Below are 21,535 nucleotides of genomic sequence, written 5' to 3' on the forward strand. Positions count from 1 at the left end.
GAACATCGGCGAGTTGGAGGCCCCGCCAACTAAAGACGGCGGACAAATACTGCTACCACCAAGTTTAGGAGAAACAGTCCGTGCAATTCATCGGCTAAAAAATCATGTCGCCAGGAGCCGATGGAATTACAGCCGAATTGGTTAAATATGGAGACGACCAATTACACCAAGTGGTTCATCAACCTGTGCTCAAGGTATGGAACAGCGAATCAATGCCTGGCGATTGGCAACGAGGCTCTATCTGTCTCATACATAAAAAGGGAGATATCACACAGTGCAGTAATTATAGAGGTATCACGTTGCTGAGTACCATCTATAAGATATTCTCCACTATCTTGCTAGGCCGGATAGCCCCATACGCCCAGAACATCATTGGCCCATACCAAAGAGGCTTCACTCCAGGCAAATCAGCAACAGATCAGATTTGCTCTCTGCGGCAAGCGATGGAAAAACTGTTGAAATATGGACAACAGTTGCACCATCTGTTCATCGACTTTAAAGTCGCCTATGATAGCATAGCATGGGTAAAACTGTACACGGCCATGAGAAAATCGGTATCCCCACGAAATTAATAAGACTGACTAGGCTGACCCTGACCAATGTGCGAGGCCAGATAAAGGCAGCAGAATCACTCTCAAGACCATTCGACATCAACAACGGTCTACGACAAAGGGATGCCCTATCATGCGTCCTCTTTAACCTGGCCCTCGAGAAAGTGATCGGTGATGTTGAGGTAAATGAAAGAGGTACGATCCTCTTCGAGTCCACCCAACTACTGGTCTATGCTGACGATATCGACATCATGGGAAGAACCACCCGAGACGTACAAACTGCCTTCATCCAGATCGGTGATTGGCCCGAGATCTTGGGGTGCACATCAAGACAAAATATATGGTGGCAACGTCAGCACCGAAGACGAATCAACCAACAACATCAAACCGCACTGGTCAAACACGAAGAAGAATAAGGATAGGAGAATACGACTTTGAGACCGTTGACAATTTCTCCTATCTAGGGTCGAAAATCATAACCGATAACAACTACGATGATGAAATCCGCGCACGGTTGTTGTCAGCCAACAGAGCCTATTTCAGCTTACAAAGACTGTTCCGCTCGAAACGTCTCACCATAGGGTCAAGGCTCTTACTGTACAAGACTATGATCTTGCCAGTCCTCATGTATTCCTTGGAAACTTGGGTTCTTAGCAAGAAAAATTGCGAACTCTTGGCGGCGTTCGAGAGAAGAATCCTCCGAAGAATTTTTGGCCCCCTACATGAGGATGGACGATTCCGTAGCCTACACAATGACAATGTTGTGGATAAAATCCGGCTCAATAGGTTACGGTGGGCGGGCCACTTAATCCGTATGGATGAGGATGATCTGACCCGGAAAGTCTATAAGGCAATATCTATGGTAGAAAAAGAAGACGATGCAGTCCCTACCTAAGATGGAGCGATGGCGTAGGTCAGGACGTCAGACAGCTTTTAGGGATATCGAATTGGTGGACCTCGGCGCAAAACCGGGATGTCTGGAGTTCCTTATTAAGGCAGGCCTAGACCGGATACCGATTGTCGCGCCGTTGATGATGATGAGATTCGAAGTCCGGGCCTCTCGGCCGCTGGTTACATACGATATCGCTGAACTATAAGAACACTGGCGCGTTTGAATCATGCCTCGGAAAAGCCAGCGTATTTTAGCACTTAAAAGGATGAAACGAGAAACCTTCACTCCAACATGTCACAAAATCCGCAAATCTCGTTGTCTTCCCATCTAGACGTAGTATCACCGCAGGACCGACCCTGAAATCAAATTTCATTTGGAACAAGCCGACAAATGTTTCAGTCCAATGTCATGCATGGAATTTTTGTTGCAACCTACCTCGCCGCAATGGCATAGAATTTAATTGAAAATTCTTCAAACGATTGATCCCGAATTGTACGCATTTCATTTCCAAAAACGACACAGACATTATCACATTTGATTCCAATAAATTTCCAGCTTGTCTGGGAGACTCTGCGGCAAACAAATCAGTTTCTATTACCACCGGGGGATGCGTAGCCACCACAAAGAGAGTTCAGCAACAATTTTACATAATTCCAGACAATCGAGATTTCAGGTATTCCGGGGACCATTGAATATGGAAATTCTTGTTTAGAGGTCAAAGTAAGGCGAAGTTTGTTGTTGTTCTGAAGCTTCGATCCAGATTGCGCTACTCATCCCACGTAGCTACGTATGGTTTCGAACATCCACGCCCATGGAAATGAGAAAAGTCGTGCGAAAATTAATTTATCCTGTTGTTGCGTTTACGCCGCTCTTAAACCGCATTTACCCGGTCTTTAGCTTAATAGCAAACGACATCTTTATTAATTTCGTTTTGTACGCTTTGGACGCGGGCCTGCTTTTTTGCATTTACGCTTCTTTCGCTCTAGACAAAGAATCGCTTCCGGCCGGCCACCCACTCCAGCGTATAAAATTAATGCGTTGCTTGCTCTGTATCTTTCCTACCAGACCCATGCCTCCCCCTGCTGCCAGCAGAGTTGCTACTGAAATTCGGAGAATCTATAAACATTACTTAAAATGCCCAGAAAAAATGCTGCTCTGGGACAAGACAATGGTTGGGTCGCCCGCCTGTCTGCGGTTGGAAAGTACCAGAAACACGACATCAGACAAAGGACAAGACAAACTGTAGCGGCAACTCTCAAAACGACAACAAGAATGTTGTTTGTTTAAAAATAACATCGAAAAGTTATGATAAGCATTAATAGGATAAATGCCTGAAATGTTTCAACTTGTCAACTGTTGATGAACAGACGGGAATTGCGAGAATTCGAGTTTAAAGCGGGGACAAATTTAGGAGCTGCTCAGAAAGCGGCTGGTCGTATCTCAATGGGACCTTCCAGAGCGTGGAAAATGGTTGATGTTTTCATTAGTCCAGTAACACAAAAGGTCCTTCACAGGAACGATTCCATCCGACACCATCGAATCCAGAACACTTCATGCTGCATGAAATTGGGCCCGAATTGAAGCAAGCCCTATTGCTCGGTTCAACCCTTCCCGGGGGTTACGCTTCTGCCGGCAAAATGAATGATATCTGGAAATAAGATCTCGGAAAGATGATGCAGTTGCTGTGACATGCACGTTATCGAAAAGTGACACTTTCGTCATTGTGCAAGGATAAAAGTGTGTTAAAACGGTAAGTGGGATAGACTGTGACCCTCCTGTGCCGTAAAAGGGGCACGTGATGCGCTTTGTCCTCAATTACCTGTTACTATCCGGAGGGTGAGACCGACCCATTTGAGCCATGCAACCTGGTTAAAAATTGATGGGTAAATCGAGCAAGGGAGAGTGCAGCGTGAAAGTAAAAGTGAATGTCGCCGGAGATAAAAAGGACGAATGAATGGCAGACTTGGATGAGGGACCAACGAGTTTTGCTTGATTTATTTCTTCCTTCTGAGAGATAAACTGGAGAGCGCGTGTAATTATATTCTACAAACTCAAGTATCATACAAAAGTGCCTGTACGACGTCATTTACATTTTATCCATCTGCTGCGCCATAATTTCCAGCGTCCTTTGTTCTGTGAAGTCGGGCAGATTCTTGGGCAGGAAGACAACTTGTGTAATTAAACTGGTGGTCAAAAAGTTTAGAATTCTACCGCATACGTCAGTCTCTATTCGTTGCAGCAGTTTTCTGTTTTTTTCAAATGCACGGCCTTGAAGTATCTATAATTCAGTTCAAATGGTACGAATCTGAAAAGAGAGTTAATGACAGGCTCACGGTAAATAGATGTGATCACAATTTCGTTTGAGTAACTGCCAGATCACTTTTGCTTTGTAATGATTCCTCTTGAAGCGATTCGACAGTGTTGGTGTCAAGGGAATGCAGGAGACATTGTTTCCAATCATCGGATTTCCCCCTTGGATTAGCTTCGATGACAGCCCGTATCGAACATGGATTTGTAGTCGCTACTGCGGTCAACCACAACAAACAAATAGTTGTTTTCGCCAATTTGAAACACCAAAGATTACTCTACTGCATAAACTAGGTCCTTAACGTGCTTCTGCGGTTTCCGTATAGGTACCAGCTTTTCTATTCCGGGGCAAAAAGGCTGCAAATTAAAGGTGATTTAAAAAAGCCATGATTAGAAAGTACTGTACAACACATACTTCGTCATACTTCGATTAGATAGCAAGCTCCGAGCACTCAGGTTCAATGGCTTCCTGCCTACGGTGCTCGCAGGCTTTAGCGAATCTGAGAACTTTCTCCAGAGGCAGATAGTGTGCAGATTCTTCATTGAAGAAAACCTTGCAAGGTGTCTTCATCTGAGATCTGAGGATGCCGGGCAGCTGCATAAAAAGTGCAGGGCCATCTCCTCCTCCTCCTCCTCCTCACATTGGCTGCACATAGCCGAAACCACTACCCCAATCTTTTCTATATGGTAGTTCAAGGAGCAGTGTCCCGTCAAAAGCCCTACTAGGGTTTCCATGTCCCAGTTCGTAAGGGACAACAAAAGTGCCGCTCTAGTGGCCCTAGGCTCTTTTACAAGGATTTTCGCTTGCCAGCAAGAGTCCAAATTTCTCCACTCGGTTGCGTGAATCCTTGCAATTTCACCCTTCAGAGTAGAGTTGACAGTAGATGGTCGGATTCCTAGGTTCTGGCCCCACCATTGTGGATCCAGACACACGGCGAGCCAGTCTGTCAGCCTCCTCATTACCGGTGATGTTAGAGTGCCCCGGCACCCATATCAGGAATGTTTCGTTCATTCGGCCAAGTTTCAGCAGCACCTGATGACAACTCCACACCAACTGGCTTGATATGTCGTTGCCATTTAGTGCTGATAATGCCGCCCGACTTTCGGAACAGATTCGAATGGTGCGACCCTTCCATTTCTGTCGCAGACATTCTTCTGCTGCCAATGAAATGGCATATATCTCCGCCTGGAATATGGTCGTCATTTGTCCGAGGGGTTGGGCCCGTTCTATAATCGGATTCTCCGAGAACACCCCTGCGCCCGTTCCATCCTCCATGACTGACCCGCCGGTGAAGATTATTAGGTCTGTAATCTGAAAAGACTCATGGCCACTTGTCGACCATTCTTCTCTTTCGATGATTGCGACAGTGTGTCTTTTCAAAGACGAATCTGGAAACCATATGATCGGTCAGCGTCAGGGCTACCAGATGTTTGTCAAGGAATTTCCAGATAGACGCATGACTGACAACGCATGACAATGGTATCGAGCCTATATACGTCGTTGGCTGCTTTCCGTTTCAGCTCCAAGTGAATGGGGGGTAAATTTAGGATAGCTTCAAGTGCCGCAGTCGGCGTAGTACTCATTGCTCCAGTAATACTTAGGCAACCAAGTCTCTGAATCTGGGTTAGCAGCTTCCTGCTGTTAGCAAAGTTCAGTCTTGGATACCAGACGATGCAGTGGGTTTTATTATGGATGTTTACATCCAGTATATCCGTTTGGGTGAAAGTCCCCAGGTCTTACCTATCACATTCCTACAGCACCAGAGCATTCTGCAGGATTTCTGATATTATTCCTGGATATGATGCTTCCACTTTAACTTGGAGTCGAAATGTACTCCTAAGTATTTGACTGTTTGTGCCAGTTGGATTTCCGCCCCTGCTAAAGTGGTTAGAGTATAGCTGCCCCAGCTGACGTTCCTAGTGAACATAACTAGTCCAGTCTTCCTAGCGCACTTCAAGCAAATGGTTTGCCGTTTTTTCATCGCTTTCTGTGTACTTCCCATTCCGTAAACGTAAATAACCCTGGCTAGATTCTTTGACCAGGATCCGCTTCAGCTTTGAGGTTGCCTCAAGAGAGTTAGTCTCTTCGCAAAAACGGCTCCAAGATGATCGTTTAGCCGATCTTATGCTCTTCTTTAGTGCCGTCTTTGCCTCTTTATAGTGATTCCAGCTAGTGTCTGATTCATCCTTCAGAGCACGATTGAGGAGCATCCTTGTCGTTTTCCTCTGTTTTGCAAAATCCGAGTTCCACCATGGTGTTTTACCCTTTTTTGACATCTTGAGTGGACAGCTTTCTTTGAAAGTTTCTCTCATGCTAGTTGTGAGCATCTGGGTTGTCTTCTCAATTCCAGCAATGGATTTGATGCGCTTCCCAGGGATCGTGACTCGGGCGCTCAATTCTGTAGGATACACCACCCAATCTGTCTTCCTCGGATTCCGAAATGGAATGGGTGGAGGTGGATCCATGCCCATAACGAAATTAATGCATCTGCGATCCGAGAGTGTGATATCGTTTAATACTCTCCACTCTCCGATCAGAGCCGGGATGTCAGGAGATGCCACCGTGATGTCGATGCCCTCTCGCCTGAACACGTTGAAGAAAGTGGGTTCCTACTAGATACATAATCTTACTACGAACCTCATATTTGTCGACAATTTCAACAAAACGATTCAGATCTAAAAACTGGATTTTTATTATGAATTCCTCAGATACAAAACCTGTAGACGGTAGAACCGTGAAATCGGTAAAAGTACCTCATTGACAAACTCTCGTTTTACCGAATTTAGATTGCTCAGTTGCCAACCGTATTAGTCGCAAAATTGAGATTCTGCTTTTGCATACCGAGCCGTAATCCACGAAGTGGTGATTCTACCAATCTGTTTCCCAGAAGGAATATTCTAGTCTAGGTAGCTGGTGAAATCCTCATACTGACTTTGTGAGTGGGCTCGCATCATCTCATGGATATCCCAGTGGTCTAATGGGTCGTTAAAATTATGTTAAAGAGCCTTATGACAGGCCGACGGTACCTGCTATACTTTTGCTGTTGCTGTTGTGGTGCCTCCTCAGGTTCGGAGAGGGGAATACAGCGAAGCTCATTTGAGCCAAACATTCAACTTCTGAAGCCAATAAGGCGTCTGTCGTTAAACTACCATCCCAATCAACGAAACCCTCTGCTTGAGAAAATAGAAATGTCAATTGCGAGAGAACCTATACAGAAGGTCGTCAAGGTTGTAGAAAGCTTCCTTAACTTAATTATGGGAAACAAAGAAGGGAAGATAAAGGGTGTGTTGGCATTCAGTAAGTCCTTGGAAAATGCAAGCGATAGCGACCATGGCCGTTCATCTACAAAAGCTGACTATTCTTGAGGACACCCAGTGGAAGTGATTCCTCCTCGAAAGATAGACAAACTCCACAATGAAGTAATCGACGAATCCGAGTTCGGAAAATAGGTGAGGCTACAAACATATCACTTCAATGTTGCAATAAAAATTTGGCGAAAGAAAAGTTTCGGTGTCACATATGATCCCGGTAGAGAATAAACAGAATCCTGTGATCGACTTTGAGACTATTTTGACGTTTTCCATGGCAATCCTGGACAGTATTATGCAACGTTGTTGTACTAGTTGCCCGAAGAAATCCATTATTATTAAGACAATGCAGGAGTGTTCATTTGAGCAGTTTCAACCACCCATTTCGCTCAGAGTGATTTAGAAGAAAGCTCAGCGCAAAACGGTTGACAATTGAAAGTCATCGTCAGATGCCCGCCCATATTGAGGATTTTGTCAAACATTACTTTTTAGATGGCTTAAAAAAGTTGGAGAAACACTAGGAAAGGCGTGTAGAGTTGAAAGAAGTTTTCACTGAAAAATAAGAAGAAAATATTCCTGAAATGTTTCGTATCTTCTCTTTCTAGAGGCTTATTTATGACCTTCCTATTTTTGGCAACGATTGCGGAAACTGGAGGAAATGCGTTAATTATTTTCTGAAAACACAATGGAATGGAATGGAAAATGTGGATTTTTAAGAAAAACAAAGAAGTCGGTCGCTCGAGGAGACTTAGGCATGACGGCCCGGAGCTTTAAGTATTTTTATCTCTTTGTGTAGAAGTCATTAAGGCAAAGGGATGAAATAAGTCTGGTTCTGTGGCTTCTAAGCATGGATCTGACTTGTTACACCCATCTATTTCAAAAATGGTGACTTCCAACGTGATTAGCCTGTCAAAAATGTCAAAAACAATGCCAATCTGCCTAAGAGTCAAGAGGTTCAAATATGAAGTTAGTCCAAGTGGGACTGGAAATTTGAATACACCGTGGTCAGTCTAGATCAGCAAGTGCTTCTATATATATGTCACCAATATTGTCAGCAATTAAACATGATCTTGGATCTGAGGAAATGCTCAAATAAAACTTTTCCAGGCAGCTACCACCTACCGGTAGTAATAGCGGATCGTAGGATTTATATACGCTAGCTGAATAAGTCAATGAAGTTTAGACCAACCACAGCGTTAAAACAGCATCTATAGTTGCGACGCCGTCGGCGCCGAGCAACGGCAGAGCGACAAATGACAGTCAATGTCAGTAGTCGTGTTCAGAGCAAACCGGCATCACCACTTTCGAAAACATGATATACGCGCTTGAAGGTCGGTGGCAGCCACTCGCTTGCAACAAAGGGAAATTCTGCAAATCCGATTTTTAATCAAGGCGAAAAAAACCCCTACGATCGTCGCTCGAAGAAGGAAGTGAGGTAAGTCCGCGTAAAAACCCAGCTTTTACACCTCAAGTACGAAAATCAGTGTGCCGTGGTCCGCCAAAAAATCCTACTCTAATAGCTCTCCTTTTGTCCATAACCATGGGTGGAAATCGTGGAAAAAAGTACCCTTTTAGACCTCGGGATTACATTTTCGAGGAAATCCCGGAACATTTTTGTCCGTGGTTGCACCAGGTACAACTTTCTCTCGACGACCCTGTTCACTACGTATTAATTTTCTTCAGATCTCATGCAGAGCACCGACACCATCTTTGGACCGTACTGGATGGATTATGAAAGCACTGATTTTCATTAAATTTTGGACAAATGTCAGGTCGAGAAACTTGAGGTTAATTTCCTAAGATATAAGATTTCCGTGTAAGAAGGTTCATCATTGCAGAACCCCGACCAAACTGTGAGAGCTTCAAACGTTTCTCGGCTTCATTAACTTTTGACAACCTTTCATCCCCTAGATCTATAAACATCCCTACGCGCTCTCCTGGGTAAGAACCAAAAAACGGTTTACGTCCAGTCCTCTGTCAAGACAGCATCGGCGCTTGTCGACCGCTATAGACAATCTAAAGGAAAAAAATAAACGAGCCAGTTGATGCCGTGGCGTGGAGTTTTTATTTCTTTTTGTAGTAGTCATGAGAAAAGGACGTTGTGTTGCCCAGCGCGAGAAATTTCGAAGAAGAAAAGTGGACGAGAGAGGGGAGTACTTGTCATCTCCTTTGAATCAAATCGTTTGGCATTCTCGATTCAAAGTTGGCTAAGTTGAATGGGGCTCTATCTCTGACCTAAAAGTGAGCGCTCCTGTTAGACAGAATCAAAAACATCTAATGATTGTCGCTCCTCTCAAAAGGGATGCTGCAAGTACCCAAGCTGCAAAATATATGACTTCCAGTTTTGTCCAGGGCAGAGGCAACTCATCAGATGCTGCTTCATCTCGGTCATGCTGCTCCCAGGGCAGAGGTGAGGCAGCGTCTGATGAGTTGCCTTTGCCCTGAACGAAACCGGAAGTCACAATCTTAAAGGATGATAGAAGAATGAATATCAGTGAATTTATAGGAAGTACAAAGGATAAAGTCGGGCATTCTAGAAACTCGGCTGAGAACTCCAATATTATGGACATACTGAACCTTGTTGTCAAAAGTTACACCGAGATTGTTATAAGGGTCAATCCTGATTGGTAGTTTCCACTCACTACCGCGACGGTCGATCTTTAATAAGGATTGACCCTTATAACCTTAAGGGAGAAGTTTTCATTGAATAACATAACTAATGCATAGCAGTTGCATACCTCAGTGTTAACTTAGTTCGGCCGCACCAGATGGATACTGTGTTGAGGTTTCGTTGAAGATGGCTCTGCTCAATAGGCCAATCAACAACGTATATAACTTGTAGGGCAGAGCAACTTACTAATTTAGGTGCTTTGAAACAGAGGTTGCTGCTTGACGGAATGAGGGTTGGTAGATTCGATAAAGTGGGGTAAAAAAAACGTCATTCCACGTAGTTTGGTCACCATCACAAAACGAACAGTTTCAGTGAATTTTAAACGTCATATTCACATGATCCAAGAATTCCTCCTGATAAAACTCAACCATAATGATGTGGAAGATGTCCTAGCACGACGGTGCTACGGCACAGGGTAAATTCCAATCACGGTCCAACATTTCCCACTGTACCTCCTTTCCTCAAGTAGAGATGGGCAGGGGCTACTGGTCAGTTAACGTTGAATTGGCAGCAGAAACAGGAATTCATAAATACTGTCAGATTTTAGTATTCATATATACGAACTTCTCCATTCAACGGAAAGAAAATTGTCACGGCACCGGAAGAACGGTAGACCAGGACATCTAACTGAGGAAACATCCGAAAGGACGTCCAGGAACTCTTGGAAAGTATAAACTGAGCACCAACAAAGAACGTAAAATCATTATGAGCGAAACAGGTGAGATACGAGAAATGAAGGCTGGCGCTTAACCTACTTCAATGGCTAAACCCCACCAAGGGCTAGTGTATAAGGGCCCCTCCCTCCATTCTATTCCTCTCTCGTTACCTTAAAAAATTGTCACCAGGATAAAACCGTCTAGTAAAATGCACATAAAGTGATAACTTTATGATCATCAACAGCGCAACAACCGGTATCCGCTCTAGGCCTGCGTTAGTAAGGAACTCCAGACACCCCGCTTTTGCGTCCTGACTTACGCCACTGCTCCATCTCAGGCAGAGTCGGACTCATCTTCTTTGTCTACCATAGATATTGCCCTAATAGACTTTCCGGGCTGGATCATCCTCATCTATACGGTGATCCGCCTGGTAATTTGAGTTTGAGCAAAACGGAGAAGTTACAGAGTGCCATATCCGGGGAGAAGGATACTTTGCTGGATCACATTGACCAAGCTTGGATTTGTGATGTAATACGTTGTGATGGTGTAAAAAATGAAGCTTTGCCTTGACATTATTCCGTTTTTTTCTTCAGCAGATCCTCTGTCACGAACGCATCATCACACTTAAAGTTATTGATTCACTGTTTGATAGCCGAATGAACAACATCACATCGAAAAACCGTTGGAGGAAACCTTCAGTTTCAAGGGACTTTCGCGCGGTTTTTTAGTTCGTTTGAATTGCACCATTTCCGTACCTGTTGGCTTGTTTCCATGGTCTAATCGTCAATTCAAGTTGTGATATCTGTGATGGTGGGTTTTTGAATGTGATGTCGGAGCTGACTCGTTGGAATATGTCTTCAGCGATTGTTTTTTTGCAATGCGAACTCTTTGTCCAATATTTTCTTAATAGAAGCAATTGCCGATGTGATTTGACAACATCACAGACAGATCGACAGATCTGACAGGTCGCGCGTCAAAATAGAAGACAATAGTATCAACATAGGAGAAAAAAAAGTTTTTTTTTTCCAAGAAATCATGAATTAGTCCTGGTTACATTTTGACTGAATTCAATTTTACAACTTGATGTCACCCCCCGGGAATACATATAGCATCAGTCATAGGACGGCAGACATAGGCCTGACAAAAGTCAAGCAATATTCTGCGGATTCTTTGGGAAATTAAGATTTCAATCCAATCTTGGTGTTGTAAAACTAAGGAACTATCGGAAGTAAGGGAAAGTTACAAGAGACATGAATGCTCTGTGAAGTTGTCTTATCCGTTTCGCAGTTCATTCAATTTCACGGGATTCAATTTAAATGGACTCCTCCCGGAAATGCCTGGTCTGCACTAGTAAATTCCACCCAGTCTCCGCAATTAGATTTTGTCAGTATTTCAATGACGTTGCCCCTACTGTACATCCTTCAGACTTTCAATTAAACTAATTTTCCCCCGCTGTATTTCTATTTCAACTAGGCCACCCTTATCTGTTCTCCACATGTCCTCGCTTCTGGCTTCCCTAATATATTTTCCTGTTATCAAAACAGACAAAGCGTACAATAAACAACCGCAACGAATTTCCCTTTCTAGATAGTTTCCAGCATGTTTTCCGGCCTCCACGCATTCCACCCTCGTCTCCAAATCCTTTCACATCCCTGCAAATAGTAAACATCAAACACTTTCCCTCGCCAGCCAGGCAAACCGTATTTATAGCTCCAATGCTATTGCGGGAACAATGCTTTCATACTTTTCTCATAAATCTCTCCGCAAACCTAATAGTTTCGCAACGACACAACATGACAGTAAAAAAAAAACACCAACCCTATCATCGTACAAGGCCTACCACGTCGCATAGTTGGAGGCGAAGGGCTGGCAGGTGGGGCAAAACTAGTCCGGGGAAAAAGGCACATTTACCGCGGGGCAAAGGATTCGGCATGGTATCTCGGCAAAGTAATTATTCTCCTCCTCGAGACGAGCAAGCGAAAATAATTCGCATCCTTAAATCTGCCCACATAATTTTTCCAGGCTTGCTTAGTTAGGTGGCGTTCTTGCTGAATCGTCTGGTAGCTTCCGTGCTGCTGCACACCGGGGTACACTAGGAGAACGGCAGAAATCATCACCTTTTCGTTCTTATCAGCACTGGGGAGCTGCGATATCTCGAATTCTTCTATTTTTCTTCATTTCGTTGTGATATCTCTTTTGGGGGGCCTTCCGGAGTCCTGCCTGCTGTTCGAAAAGCAAATCTTGGCCAAATCGACCGCCTCGGCTCTTCTGTACGTACGGCCGTCGCAAACAGCGCCGGGAACAACAAATAGTTCGGAGATAACAAATTCGTACAAGGCACGAAAATTAAATTACCAAAAAAGGGTTGTGTGCTTGTTGTGCAGGTTCCACCAGTTTTCGGCATAGGCTGGCCTCGAGCGAGTTTCGCTTGAGCGCTAGAAACAGCGTGGAGTCAGCGAGTGTGGTAGGAGCGCTCACTAGCGAGCCTAGCAAGAAAGGAGCTTGGCATATTTAGGTTGAGGGTGAGGCCACATTCTCGCGACTTTGCTTATTCCAATTTTCATGATTTTTTGAATTAGATCTAGGATGAGGATGCAATTAGGGAGCAAGTAGGGGAAGGTCACATTTTAATGGTCCTAATGCGACAAGTACTCTGAGAAGTGGTGAGCCTTAAAGATGCGACACCCGAAATCCGAGAAAATTAAATAATGTTCGGATATTTCGTTAAGGATATGGACTTGTCCGTCTAATTCTCTGCAGGACGAGAGGTTGCCTCTGGACAATTTATGTAGGCAAAACTTTAGGCTCCGGTTGGGAAAAAAACAAATGGCCGCCCATTATAGCAGCAAGCAGTGATGTGATGTGATTGCTGTGCGTAGGATCAGGATTCTAACGACTACAGCATGCTTGAGTGTAGGACCTGACTTCCGTAAAGTATCACCTCCTTCTCAGCCCCACGGGCGATAAAGTGCTGACCTCCTTCGAGCGACGGAACATTTTCGACACGACTCCATCGAGGTGACGACGATGTTTTGAGAACATTTAGAAGGGTGCCACCCAGCTGTGTCCCTGCTTTTAGCTAAGCTCCGAGACGTGATGTGAGTCGAGTGAAGTTGATGACGGTGGTGGAGATGACTTCAAGTTCATATATCATTCGGTCGGTCTTATTTTTTGCTGCTCTCGGAGTTGTCCTTTCAGGACTTTCTGATGCTTTCAATTTTTGTTGCTTTGCTTCTTGGATGGCTGATTTTGTGATGCCAAAAATTCCTCTGATTTCTACCCTGCTACCCTGTTTTTCTGCACTTTCGTAGTCTTGAACGAGAAGAGCCTGCGAGCGCAGCGATATGTGAAGGTCGAAATATAATTCATTTCAAGGACTGACACTTTTTATTTGATCGTTCCCTGCCGCGTTCAGGACTAACAGCTCTGGCTCGTTTGCTTCACTGTTAGCTGCTCAAGTGGATGTTTTTTTTGGGGCAAACGGGGGCCGTCGATGGCCCGAAGTGTAACGTGTTCGAGGGCATCAGGAGTGATGTGTGGTAAGGAATTCAAGGCACAGGCAATCATCGTTATCGGTCAAGCATAAATCTGCCTGACTGCTTGATGCTTTTCTCGTCCGTTGGAGACGGCCTCGCTTCTACGTTTACATGTGCTCGTCATTTGGTTGTTTTGATGTTTTTTTTTTCCAGGACTCACGTAAGGACTTAGTTTGCTGGCGAATTTCGAAGGAACGGGGTCGATATGTTTAACACGAAATGACTAGTAAGTTGTGAGCCCACTCCTGGTGAAAGTTCAGCGGGTCGGGAAGGAATATTGCGATTTTTTTTAGAACCGTCCGTTACCGTTCACTGGACGACTTAGCTTAGTCATTTTGGAGATTGAATTCAAGTGGATAATTCGTTTCGAATTCTTCATTGAATCCATTCATCAAGGAGTTGGGCACGAAATGATTTGAATACGCTGAAGGACTTTCAAATCATTTGCATGAGTTTGAATTGCGGAAAAAGGCTCAAAGACGTTTCTGGGCCTTGAGAATTCCACTGGTTTTGCTGGGAGCATAGTGGCTAGTACGGAGGTCTCTGCAAGGGGAGCATCGGAGATTTGAAAGGATTCGAAGGCCTAGATCTAGGCGACAAGCTAAGTTCTCCAGTTTCCAGGAATGCGTTTTGAAATTTTCTAGAATTTACCGATTGCTGGCCAGCAAGGACTTTTCGCTAAAGTCCTCAAGGGGTGGATGAGCTATACGATTTCTACCTGTACAAGTGGAATGTTCCGTTCTTTAGTGGTTTCCTCATATATCCTTGCAAAAGAGAACTAGAATCCTCGCTAGTTTCGTACAAGGTCCTGTGCTTCAATAGACAGCAGATCTTAGAGTTTCAGTGGGCGATTGCCAGCTACTCCTTTCCCGCTTGTGCTTGCTTGATTTAACTAGGAATATTGAGATTTCCACGCATTTCTTTAAAGGATTTCGCTCAAAATCTAACTAGATCTGTTGGTTGGGAATCGACAAGGATTCCTTCTGTTCGTTTGTCAAAATAACTAAGAAAACTGAGCCGCTGGGAAGGCGCCCACTGCATGGGCTATAGCCCCTACCCCTTGTTTTCCTTTATCTTACCAAATACAAGTTCTAATCAAGCAAAACAAACCTTCAAATCCCAAGTTCTCGATGTCATGAAATCCGCCATTATCCCATTTTTGTGCGGATTCCTCAGGTTAAAAACACTTCGCCTGGTCCGTTCGCTGGCTTAACCAAAAGTCCTGTTTTCTGACCGTTCGGAAGGTCCAACTACACCAAAATTAGTAAAGTTCAAACGCGGCATGCACGCTACTCGGGTAGCGACCTGCTGACCCTACAACTCACTGCTCCGCTACGCTAAGGACGTTGACACTTGCAGCACACGAAACAGGAGGCTCTCTACCGCAAGGACGAGTAACCGTGCCTAATTTCCTGCTTCCCGGACACTAGCTACGACTGAAAAAAACACCCAAAACACTCTGTACACTCTCCAAGGATTTACCACGTCGCGATTTCCACTGCAAATCAGGACAACCATGCAAACGGCACAAAATTTCCTTCACATTTCAAAACACTCGGTTGCGTCCTTGTTGGCCGCGAAACTTGCAAACTTCGTTGTTCGAGCACAGAACTACTGGCGACCTTTACGTTCCAAACTGATTCTAGCGTTCGCAACGAAGGTTACCATTCAAAAACGGACAAGAAATGAAATCAGGACGACCAGGAAAACCACGGTCAGGACTCCCGTCTTATTTGACAGTTTAGTCAAGCCCACAACCAGACTGGAGCTGCTGGAAACATATCAGTGTGTCTGAAGCGGAACGCGAACTACGGGCACACGCTGCGAGCAACCTTCACGCTGCCAAGTCAAAGTACGTCTGATTTGTTGCGAGACTTGCCGAGGAAAAAATGCGCTCAGCTCGGTGCAGGCACGACAGAGACGGGTTGCGACGTTCCCCGCCGCTGCGACGAAGTGCTCGCCCTGAACAGCGTGCGATTGAGCGGGACGACTGCATGGTGCCGGGCGCAGATGGGTGTGTTGTTTACGTGGTTGTGTTTTGCTTCGCGAGTGGTTGGAAGAGAAAATCGATTTTCCGACGGACGAGCCATCTGGCGGAATGGCGTGCGGACGTGGGAAATGTTGCGCATGGCCAACTGAAGACCAGTAGCGCGTGGAGGAGACGAGCGCAGCAACAAGTACCCGGGACATGATGCGGCACTCGAGTTTCGAGGCATGCTGCTGCGTTATTTTGACGATTCTTGTGTCACATTGATGCGCAACATTGTTCGGTACATTGTCCTGGACGGTGAGCAACATGTATGGACTGAGTGGGTGAGGTCGTGGGGGGTTGGGGGTTGTTTATTGGATTATGTACAAAAATAAGGTGACCGTAAGTTCGCGACTATGGAGTTTCCTCATTAAAACTTTTGGCTCTATTTTGAATTGAAAGAGTTTGGAAGTAATGACGGACTGCAGCCAGGAAAACACAATGTTCCGCGAGGATGAAAGCAAGGACATTCTCACTAGAGGCGGAATTCTTCGCTTTTCTGAATGAAATGCCTCAGCGGTAATAAGTGGTTGGATGCGGTGAGAGTGCCATAAAAATAGCACATGGCGCCTTTCCAAGAATTGGAATTCCGGTTCAGAGAAAGGTTCATGAAGTTGTTCCTTTAGCTAAAGCCCAGGGTTCAACCAAAAAACTCCAAATTTTCATCCCTTAGGGCGGCCATACAAATAAGTCTGGACCGTCCACAGCCCATCCGGCCCGAGAGGCGGCCAGATGGGCTGAAAACTTCGTACGTTTCTCCACGTACTGGAATACCGAACGTCACCATCAGTCGAATCCTGGCCGTGGAAGGGTTAGGCGTGAAATTCATATTTGGCCGCCCTGTGTGGTGAGATTCTCTGAACTGCCTTCAGCTGGCCGAAAGGTCAATCGATCGAGTACTTTGGGGTTGTGGTTATATCCCCCTCAGAGGTCGTCAGCGACCTTTGACGGATCGCTTACCATGCGGGGTTTGACGTGCTCGAGGTGCCCAAGTAAGTACATCTGACCCCCTAGCTGGCAGCATACCTGCATCCTAGGTAGTAGTTTTGAGAAAGCCTCTCGGTAAAGAGCGAACCGCGAATGACCGGTACACGTTGGGATGCACTGGGACTCCCCGGAATCGTCGAAAACTCTCTGTCGATGTCGATGGGGTGATGTGAGCCTAGCTCTGCCAAGGTGGTAGCGGTGACGAGTATCAGGAGCCAGCCTCTTCGGAGCCCTGGTCGGGTAGTGTGCATTGAACTGGTGTTAGTAGATCGCGTTGCCCCGAGCGAGCGCTGATTCGTCAGTGAATTCCAGAACCAGCAAAGCGTAGGTCAGGCCTCAGGGAACAAGGGTAGGGACTGTGTCCCAGAGGTATGTCCATTCCTGTTTGCACGATGCGCTGGTGAATTTTCCATGGATAATAAACCTAACCCAACAAAAAAGGACGAAATAGCGTTCGGGCACAGCTAAAAAATGGTTCATTCACTGCGGTCATCAGCGAAAGAGGCAGCGAAGGTTGGCATACCCGATGTGACACCGGGATACCTAAATAAAGAGGAAGCCTTACCAAGTGGCGCGACTGACAGTGGGAGCAACTCCGCCTCTGTTCCGAAAAAAAAACCCCAGTCAGAATCACTAGTCCCGAGCAGGTGGATTCGGACACGAACCAAGTGGAATCCTCATCAAGAAATGCGTGAAAGTCGTCAGCAACGTTTCTCCAGAGGAATGTCAGCAAAGGCGTCGGGCTGATGGGACTCGAGAAACTACTGGACCACATCTCTTACTAAGATTGGAGGGCAGAAACAGCCGCACTTCGCGCTGAGAAGACTGCTAATGCCAAACGGACCGCAGATAGCCCATTGCAAAGCGAACTGAGGAAAAAGTGGAAAGAGGACAACGTGCCAATATCAAAGTAGTTTGCAGGGCACAAAACAAGAAGGCGAAGAACGATAAAAGGAAGCAACTGGCTACGCCGCCAGAGACCCGTCTGTCCAAAAACAAGGTGGCTGCAAATTAAAAGCCAGGAGAAAAGACGAGGAAACGAAGAAGGACTAGACCGTCGGCTCTGTGCGTTAAGCCGACCGAAGACAAGACATTTGCGGAAATCCTCAGTGAAATCGGCTATAGGATGAAACCCGAAGACAACAGAGCACAGGTGTCTTCCATACGGAAAACAATATGGATACTTGGAATCCCATCAAATTAAAATACTGGCGCTTGATTTGGACAACTTTATTCGCCGACGGCTTCGAACACTGTGCGAGGAGTGGAAACGCGACACAATAGTCGTGGCAAGTGTCCATGTGTCTTCTGTCTGAAATAATCCCTTGTATGGATCGGCATAACTTCCCTCGCTCTTAGATGTCGTGGCGATCGCTGTCGTGTTCCCACAACGAGGGGTTTCAGAGTCCTCTTTGAACTGGACTCGAAGAGTTTCATTCTTTTGTGTATCATTTGCTACTTTGTTATTATCGTATCTGAATAGCGACAATGGATATCCTTTATTTTTTGTGTTCCTATTTTTTCTATTATTTGCAGTATTCATACTCTTGAAATAAAAGTTCATCCAATCGTGCCCCCAGATTTTCAAAATTGCAAGTACCTTCGCCTTATTGGATTTAGCTGGAATTAATGCAAAAACACCATCACAAGAGCTCTCTAGAAAAATCGACCTATTTGACCCCACTCTACTCTATGCAGGGTACGAATGGGGAAAGTCCCCATCAAATGCTACATGTGTCTCGACTATGGACAAACATCAACAACTTGTAGAGGACCGGACAGGAGGACAGCATACCGGAGATGCGGCCAGATCGGACACCAAGCGAAGACCTGCAATGAAAGCGAAAGTTGCCTTCGCTGCAACGATTGTGGCGCTTTTGATGAGAGCGTCGTACACACTGCGGGCTTGGGACGGTGTTCAATCTTTAGAGCGGGACTGGAAAGGGCTAGGGCGCGAGTGGAACAAAGAGGTGTATTGTAAGCGTATGGCTCAAGTGCAGAGACGGGGAGTTTTGGGAGTGGTGTCTACTCACGGCACTGTCTTAGATTCGGCCGTGCTGGTGATCGCGGGAGTGATCCCCATTTCCATCCTTCAGCCCGTGAAGAATGTCAATGCACCCTTATCGAGTTGCAAGTCTCCCGACCAAATGAGCCAAGAGGCAGATGGACTGCGCGGCTTATTGACAATTTAGGCCCGTGGCTGAACCGAACGAAGGAGGTTTTCTCCTGATTGTGTTTTGTGCAATGGAGTGGCGGACGACGTTGAACACATCTTTTTCTCTTGCGGAAGGTGGGACTACTTTCGTCAGCAGTTTTATGCAGACACACGGGAGCTCTCTCCAGACAATATTGTCACAGAGATGCTGAAGAGTGCTGGCAGCTGGAGTCGCGCATTATGTTCAGGCCCTTCGTATTGCCAAGAAGATTGAGTTTGACCGGCGGAGGGGACCATGAACTAAAAACTCCCTTCCTCCCTTCCATTCCCGTTGGCGAAAGAGATTCCCTGACTTGAAGCCTCCCAAAGCCGGGAGAGCGGGAAGGGCTAGCCCAAAGTAATGTGTCAAACGGTTGCAGACTAGTTCTCTGATGCCAGGGAAGTGTTTACTTGGTAGTGCGACAGCGTACTGTTGCGGGAGTTCAACACTCTGTGCGTAAACACATTCACCTACACTATTTCAAAAAAAAAAAATATCCAAGCAGGGAAAAAGACCTTCGGGCCCCAAACGTAGAGTTGCGTTTCAACTCGGGTGCCGTACCCCTTAATCCGGTATAGGATATATATATTGGTAGGTCTTGAATCCACCAGTATGAATGCTGAGCCATGAACTCAAATGTTGTCCTTGTCACAGCAGGGCTCTAGTCACAAAATGAATCCATGTCTTAAGAATACGGTGGGGCTAAGCCTAAGTAATTCACGTTAAACCACTAAGACGTAACTATCTCAAACAGACTACAGACTGAAACATCCCCCTAGCCTGAAATCCTTTGATATATTACCTCAAGCTAGGCCTATTCAGTATAGGCGCACAACTCCGTGGTTCCGGGAGCTTGGTATCTCTTCCATCCATGGTTGCTCGGTCTGATTATCCTTCGGGTTAAAGTTGGATAACTCGGCAAGTTCTCACACGACCTCCTCGCAACGACGGCTGGAAACGGGCCGAGAGTTTGTAGGGGCGGACTGGGAGAAGGCTCACCCAACTGACGAGGATCTGCTTGCTTGCTGATCATGTGCAACAGCCCAAGGATCGTTCTCACTTGCACTGGAGAAATTGCTAACAGGACCCCAAGCCAACGTCGAATAGTACACACTAAGGGCAGCGTGGTCAATGAGGAGCTTGGTGTTTAGTATGTGAACACTGGATCCGTTGGGCACCTTCGGTTCCCAATAAGACCAGGGGGGACAGTTTTTTGGAAATACTCGTGGGACCAAGACATGGGCTCAACAAAAAAATATAAGAAATGGATGATACAAGAAGTGGTAGTGATGTCAAGCGTATCATCGGAGGACGAGCTGCTGGCATCCTGCCAAGAAACAGTAGTTGTCGAGGGCAGTACAGTTGGTGCCGGTCATCGCACCGCTGTGCTGATACCAACCGCAGAGACCTCCGGGAGTGAGGCGGCCGGTCACCGCAAACTGGTTAACGAGCGGACTATAGTGAGCCAGTACTAGAAGGCTGTACATATTCTCAGCAGTGCGGAGTTGCCAGATCTCCCATCAGACGTGTCGCTTCGTGCTGATAAGGGAGGACTCGGCAGATGCATAGGAGTAGGCACTTGTACGCATTTGGAGGTGCGCTTGCATGAGCATGTTTATGCGCCGGTCGGGTAGGTGGAAGAAAAACACCCCCGTAGACAAAAATGGCTATGGGAAGGACACCCAGAACAAGAAACCAATATGAAAGAAGAAAGGAGAGAAAAATTTACGGTGCAGGGACTTGGACGGCTTCTGGGATTGTGCAAGCAGGCTCCCGGCCGTCGAAATCCCTCGACTGCAGTGCCTCGGTGGTGGATTACTGGCCACCGTTGCATAGAATACTAGAAGTAGTTTGGACAAAGAAGCATTTAAAAGGAGAACATCGCTAACGAGAACGCCTGTTAAAAAAACACGGAAAAATGCCTCACAAACTGGTCATTCATTAGCCCATAGTGGGCTGACTATACATGGTCGGGACATGTCGCAGGACTTAGTATTTGATCCATTTAGGAGAAGTCCGATGATCCTGCGACCTCATCCGAAATCAATGTTGATGAAGAAAGGAAATCAGGGGAGCCCCCAGAAAACCAATAAATACGGAAGTTCCCAGTGGGAAAACCAAGCAGAGGAGCAGTGTCAGAATACGGACGAATCATCGTTTGTCCTACTCGGAGAAAAAAATAGTAGAGTTGTCCGAATTCAGAAAGACAAACACAATGTGCGCGAGGCCATCAAAAACATGGTCCGAGCCATTCGTGTATTGTATAAAAGTGCCAAGGACGAAAAAAAGACAAAAAAATGCCTTGAAGAAATCAAGCGTTACCCAGGCAACACAAGTGACACCCCCTCAAAATTCAAAGGGCGGTAAGCATGAAGGGCGGTAAGCTTGAGAGGGCGCGAACG

The 21,535-nt window shown here is 45.8% G+C and overlaps 1 protein-coding gene across 5 annotated transcripts in view; it reads right to left on the bottom strand.

The window, feature by feature from the left end:
- LOC119652536 overlaps positions 1-15,769 on the bottom strand; it is a 425,047-nt gene extending 409,278 nt beyond the window's left edge. For all 5 annotated transcript variants that reach the window (XR_005249556.1, XM_038056740.1, XM_038056739.1 and 2 more), the window contains exon 1: positions 15,033-15,769. Coding sequence is in view for 4 of the 5 variants with exons in the window: in XM_038056740.1 (XP_037912668.1) it covers positions 15,033-15,071 (39 nt within the window). In the remaining variant the exon portion in view is untranslated. The remainder of the gene's footprint in view (positions 1-15,032) is intronic.
- Positions 15,770-21,535: the final 5,766 nt, after the last annotated feature.

This window comes from Hermetia illucens, chromosome 3 (assembly GCF_905115235.1).
Source record: "Hermetia illucens chromosome 3, iHerIll2.2.curated.20191125, whole genome shotgun sequence".
In the NCBI taxonomy this organism is placed as follows: Eukaryota; Metazoa; Arthropoda; class Insecta; order Diptera; family Stratiomyidae; genus Hermetia; species Hermetia illucens.